Genomic DNA, 6,437 nt, shown 5'->3' on the forward strand with positions numbered 1-6,437 from the left:
GGGCCCGGCGCAGCGGCGGGGAGGGAGGGTGCTCGCGGCTGGGGGTTAGCGCCCCTTTTCCCGCTGGAGAGGGGAAAAAAAAGGTGGGGGGGAGAAAAAGGTGCTTAAGCCGCGGGCGATTTGCCTCGAGAGGCGCTGCGGAGGGAAGCCAAACTCCACGAAACTCCAAGGGGAGCCTGAGCTGCAGGACCCGCAGCGCTGGAAAGAGCCGCCCCCGCCGGTCCCCGCCGCGGCAGCTTTAAGATCAGTGCGTTGACAACCCGCAGATTTTAAATGAAACACTCCCCCCCCCCAAAAAAAAATAGTGGAAACGATTTCACCAGCTTCCCACCTTTAAAAAGCGAATTATTTATTTCCCTGAATGTCGCCCTGCGCAGAGCACCGCCTTGGTGGGTGCTGCAGCAGAGACAAGGACCCTAAAACGTAGTAAACGGAGACTTTCAAACAGCCTGCYGCGCCGCCGTCCCGGCTGCGCACGGTTTCAGCCTTGCCCGACTCGCAGGGACACGCAGGCGACATGCAGAGCGAAGCATCTCCCTAGTTTCTGCTCTGCCCTCTGAACCGCCCAGCRTCGGCACTCCTGGATTTTCGGGGGCCCTCCCCGGCAGGGCTCCCTGCCCAGCCAAGAGCCCGCCTAAAGTTTTCCCAGCCTCTGCATGAATTCCTGACGGTGGTTATGAAGGTTGAAATACTAGTTGAACTATTTCACGGGTGAAAGATATTCAGTGCTGGAATTGATGGCAGGAGAGGAGATTTCCTTGCCCATAATGAACCACTTCCCTTTCTCCTGAGCAATACCAGAGGCTTAGAGCTGGCGTACCTCCCTGGCAGATGTGTATTATGAGCACAGTTTTTATTTGTCTCCAGAATGCACAGCATTCTCCATCAATAGCGCTTAACGTCTCTGTCTATGCTATTAATAATCATTATTTCATCTTGCCCAGTGCTTAAGAAAAGGCAAAGAAAATGCAGGGTCCTTGTCCTTTCCCCTCCCAGTCCTAAGATCTGCAAAATGCTTCCCAAATATAAGTTAAAATATACCCTACAAACAGGCATAAGTCCAGCTTAATAGATGGAGAAATTGCCCCCAGCTGTACAGAAAATTCAAGCTGACCCCCAGCCAAATCTCATCCTGCTCCTGTCCCCTTTGAAACTGCACTGAGAAGCAATCAGTTTCCCTGCAGGGTCAGACATCCTCTGAGCATAGATGCGCAGATAGGGAGATTATTACAAAGTGAAACAAGAGAAAGATAACCCTGGGAACTACTGTGGGGCAGTAGTTTCCAACTCAGTCTCCACTTTTAAGGAAAAGAGAAGACATTCCTCACCTTAGATAATTTATTTTCCCTAAATACCCACCAAAATAAATCTGGAATAAATTGTTCCAGTTTCATGGATAAGCCTCGGGCTGGGTCTGATGGGTGTTTAGCTGCAGAGGTATTYGCCCAGAACAACTCTTGTGCTTGGCAGTCGTCTGGAGGATAAAGGGAATCTGAGGGTTTGCTTTTGAGTAGGGGGTCTGGGGATGGGCAGAGCCCTGGGGAAGGAGATCGGTGTTTGCTGGGTGTTCATGCTGACTCTCCTCTTTCACTGTCTCCTCCGCCCCACTCTCTTCACCTAGACGGCTCCTTCCCTATGAGCCAGCGCAGCTTCCCACCGTCCTTCTGGAACAGCACGTACCAGCCCTCCTCCGTCCCCGCCACCCTGAGCAGCCCCTTGGCGGCTGCCGCCCACAGCGAGCTGCCCTTCGCCACCGCCGACCCCTACTCACCGGCCTCGCTGCATGGCCACCTGCACCAGGGTGGCCCCGAGCCCTGGCACCATGCCCACCACCACCACCACCACCACCACCACCCCTACATCGGGACACAGAGCACTGCCTACCCCCGCCCCGCCGCCATGCATGAGGTCTACGGACCCCACTTCGACCCCCGCTATGGCTCGCTGCTAGTGCCCACCGCCTCCGTCCGCCCCCACCGCCTCACACCAGCCTCCGTGCCCACGCCGGTCAGCCCCCAGTGCGAATTGGGCAAGAGCGAGGCGGGGGCTGCTGCAGCCTGGACGACACCGGGACCCTTCCCCAATGCCGCAGGGGACATGGCACAGAGCCTCRGCCTCAATGTGGATGCAGGTAAAGAGCTTCTCTTGGCCCTTTTGGGGTTCCTCCAGCTGAGCTCGACCTTAGCCCTTCTGTCTCCTTCCCCCTCCACTAACTGTCCTTAAGGTGAGAGGGAAGTAGCCCTTGTGGAGGGGGAGCTGGGGTACCGCTTTGGGCAAATAAAGTAGGGGAGAGGGAGGTCTCACGGGAGACACCTGAGCTCTGCCTTTGGTGCCCCTCTCAGGGGACTCTTGGGCCAAGTAAGTGAGGAAGAGGGAGGATGGGACCAGGCAACACATCAGCTCYGTCCGCACACTTTGAATTGCTTCAGACATGCCCTGAAGAAACTGGTCGCTTWGAAGGGCTCTTGTCCTGGCCCTAGCCCTGCTCTTGCACTGAGCAGCAAGTGCTAGGAGCAGGATGGAGCCGCCTCAAGGGTTTGCTGCCTCCGTGGGCTGACCTAGGGGCACAAGCGCAGACTACCATAAAATTGAAGRTTTATTTCTAGGCTCTCCTTATTTTTTCTCTCATTTTTTGAAAGGAAAATGCAATTGCAAATTGGTACTGGAATCTCATGGTCAGGTACCTGGACGTAAGGCCAGGGGGCACAGTGGGGACAGGCATGTGACACAAGCACAGCCAGCACAGGCAGCACACCCAGGGCAGTGGTAGTGGAGGCAAGGAAAGCCCTCTCTCAGCAGCATTACCTTGCACTGCAGTTTGGTYGCTCCACCCACAAAGGGCTCCTCACGGTGGCCTCGCGCTGGGTGAARAGAGCTGTGTGTCTGTCTCTGGTTTAGTTTGGGTTCTTCTCTTCACTGCTTCCTTCCAGTGCTGAGGAGTCTCTGGCCTCTTGCAGCAGTAATGAAGTTTGTCTTTCTCTGTCCTAAATGCCTATACCTATTTTTCTTCTTCCCTTTTTTTTTCTTCTCTCCATTCTCAGGTTTACAGCCTCAGGATAAAAGCAAGGATCTATACTGGTTTTAGAGCTGTCCTTCACTCCTCTTCCCCTGGCTCTCCCCTGTAGATCTCTGCCTGTTAGACATGGTGACATTCAGAGCTGAAATCGGGTCCGTTTGTAACAGCTTCTGGTCTTGGTTTGCAGCTCGACGTTACTCCTTCTGTGGTGGATCCCTTCTGAGCTGATCTGCTGCCTCAAAGCTTCCTAGATCCCCCTTGCCCTTTTCCAAGCCCACTGTGGCCCTGCAACTCGGGGAAAGACAACGGGATTTAAAACGACCTGGCAATGCAAGGACGATACTTTAGACTCATTTTGGAGAGGAAAATCCTTCTGTTGAAAGAGGAGAGCCAAAGACTTTGAACTTTTATTTAAACAAATTCCACACCCAGAACTGCAGTCAGACTACTTGAAAAGAGTCAAATGACATCGCAGATGGTGATGCAAAACCACTGGTCTTCTTACAGGGGACAGAGGAAACCTTCTTTTTTTTTAGTGGTGTGAATATTTTTTTATGGCAGTGAAAATTATTTCTTGAAAGCAATGTGGGAAAACTATTTAGCAATTTTGAATGGGATTTTTACTTTACATTATAGAAAAGTAAAAGGAGAAGAAGTTGGGAATTCATGAATATTTTTGGACTACCAAAAAACTGGTCAGATCTTTCAGCTTTGTGGTTATGAGTGGCGACTGTCTAGCTTGGGCCACCTGCCTTGGGCTTACAGAAACGCAGCTGTTCCAGGGACAACTGTTCAAACTCCAGAAATACGAAAACCAAGGTGGCACTTCTCAGAGTTTGGCACAACATTTGCATTGGATATATATCTTTTTTTTTTTTTTACAAGAAACATTTTATCACGAAAGAAAAATCCTATTAAAGGAGGAATAGGGGAAAGAAATGCGAAGAAACTGCTCCACCCCATCCTGACAGCCTTTAAGGGGAACACCGGCAAGAAAGGGACATAAGGACAATAGGTCTGGGTTACCTCTAATATTGCTCTTTGTCTATGTGTTGCTGTCATTTTGTCACTTTAATAGTTTTTTCTTTTTTGAAGGAAGAAATAAGATATCTATTTAACTGTAGGAAAGCTGAATTAAAAGTATCTTCTTCTTTTCACTCTGTGTGCTTTTATGAGGAATTTAAACTATACAAGAGGAATGAGGCACAGTAGAAGTTTCAGGATGAAAWAGAAAAAATATCTGTAGTGTGGATGAAATGAGTTATTTTATTACTTTGCATTAAAGCTAAATAGAAATCTTAACAGTGCAAAATATTCTCTCCATGAGTATAAAATATAGCAATAAATACAAAAGAAGAAAAAATGCAGGCGTATAGCAATATTGTATTTTAGTATAAAGTATATTTGTAAGATGGGTTAATGCAAGGATGCCATTACACAATAACAYATTTCTCAACAGACCTGAGAGAAGATGGGATTTTAGCTATTACATAGTGATAAATAATTAACGACAATAGTGCAGAAACGGCAGTTTTCCCCTCTACCTAAAAGCTGGCTTTCTCTCTGCAAAGAATCTGACCAACACTACTGTATTTTTTCTATCTTTTTTTTTATGTAATGTCTTTGGAGATTGACAAAGTTCAGTGTATTCAAGTGGAGAGTCCTAACATCACCTTCTTGACACTGGGAGAAGCAGCTACCCTGCAGCAAATGATGCAGGAGAAAATACCCCTTGGTACTGCAGCAGGAGAGTTTGTTACCTTCCCACGTTCTGACCTAACGTGGAGGGAGAAGATAACTGCTAACATGAACCACGTGCTGGAAGTGGARTTATGAATAACTAACTTGTTTCTCCTGGACTGCAGATCAGCACTAACCACAGCAGTGGGGAAGAACAGGAATCTTAATAGTAAGAATAAAACAGAGCAGCGTGAGTAAATACTACGGGGAGCTGGCAAGGAGTTGCTCTGGATTACAGCGTATGCAGAGTATCCCCAGCCAGAGCACGGCAAACGGCAGCAGGTGACTTACCATGACTCCTTCAGCCAGACATACCCATGAGAATTTCTTCCTTAGGCTCCAATTAGTCAGATCCCAGACAAGCTGCGGAGGGCAAGTGAAGGACTTCAGGATTTATATTATCAGTTAAACCAAAAATGTTCTGAGGTGCCTGTTAAGAAGGTAGCAGCACTTTGCAGAAGAAAAGTAACTAAAAGTGGCATCTAACTTTGTTGTAGCAGAGGCTTGGGGATGGCAGGATCATTTTGTTAACATCTGCTTGCTGTTTTTTAGACTTTTGTAAGGTTAAAAAAAAATAGATTAATCTGTCTCTAGTGTTAGCTGTGCTCCACTGCAACTGTTTCTTTTTTCCTTTCTTTTTTGCCCCTGTCCTCTTCATAAGGAGGAGGACTGGACAATACAGCCAAAATATATTTGGAAACATTCACATAAGCAAAACTGAGTCATTTGCTTCTTTGGCATTTACAATTCCTTTTGACTTGTGAACATCTTCAGCATGAGAATTTATGCAACAAATACATTACTATAGGTATCAACGCTTGCTCTCCAAATACTCATTGCATTGTGAAAGCAGGCAAACACCAAAGTCGAGACTATGGCTTAGGGTGGTAGGCATTTTACAAGCAACTTTTTAAAAGTGCTCCTACTCTGGCGGGATTGCGATCTGAACGATTACATGCCCTGTGCTGGCTAACCCTTGCAGAGTTTTGCTCCAGCTTATTCTGCTGTCCCAAGGGGGATCACYCCCAGCACCAGGTTAATTGCTTAATCATAAATGTTTGCAGGTAGCCTGGGAATACAAATACCGTGGTGCTTCTGCTGTCTAATTACAATTGGACCTAACAAACCGTCTAGCCCGGCTGCAACAACACACCCGTCTCCTGACCTATTCATGCAAAATCTGGGGAAGGAGGCAGAGCAATTGGCTTTGCGGCAGTGTTGCAGTGCCAGGCATAGGGAGAGTATCTGCCGGGGGTGAATGTGAGCAACTTTTAAGGGTTTGTAAAGTGAGCTCTGGCTATATTCACTGCAGACATTTCTTTCTCGTGCAGAAAATAACTGAGGCTTAGCAAAGCACAAGGAAATAGTGGTTTAATGAACTCTGAGGTTAACACTGATCTTTGTCAGGGAAAGGATGGAGGTGGGGATGAGATATACTATTTACGGCAGCAACCTCCACCTTATTTTAGCAAGGAGCTCCCTTAGAGCAGCAATTGGAAGAATGCAGTATAGAGCTCTTTAGAGAGAGATACAGAAATGCCCTAGCACATACAGTAGGCACAGTTGGCTAATGTTAGCTAGCTTTAAGATCTTGTTCCTTCTTGCCTGCCTTCTTTTCCAGTGGTTTTTCCATATGAGCCCCGGGAGGAGGAGGTGGGGAGGAGAGGCAGGGTTTGAATAA

General features: G+C 47.8%; 1 protein-coding gene across 2 annotated transcripts in view; it reads left to right on the top strand.

The window, feature by feature from the left end:
* The window catches only part of VGLL2 (vestigial like family member 2), a 6,878-nt gene extending 2,844 nt beyond the window's left edge, over positions 1 to 4,034 (top strand). The window contains exons 3-4 of one of the 2 annotated variants that reach the window (XM_085318367.1): positions 1,622 to 2,131; positions 3,204 to 4,034. In XM_085318367.1, coding sequence (XP_085174493.1) covers positions 1,622 to 2,131; positions 3,204 to 3,244 — 551 coding nt within the window. In that variant the 3' untranslated portion in view covers positions 3,245 to 4,034. Of the gene's footprint in view, positions 1 to 1,621; positions 2,132 to 3,041; positions 3,094 to 3,203 lie in introns of those variants that run through there. The other variant, XM_085318358.1, reaches the window with a different exon arrangement.
* Positions 4,035 to 6,437: the final 2,403 nt, after the last annotated feature.

Source organism: Rhea americana, unplaced genomic scaffold, assembly GCF_003343005.1.
Source record: "Rhea americana isolate MKP2758 unplaced genomic scaffold, rheAme1 scaffold_117, whole genome shotgun sequence".
Taxonomy (NCBI): domain Eukaryota; kingdom Metazoa; phylum Chordata; class Aves; order Rheiformes; family Rheidae; genus Rhea; species Rhea americana.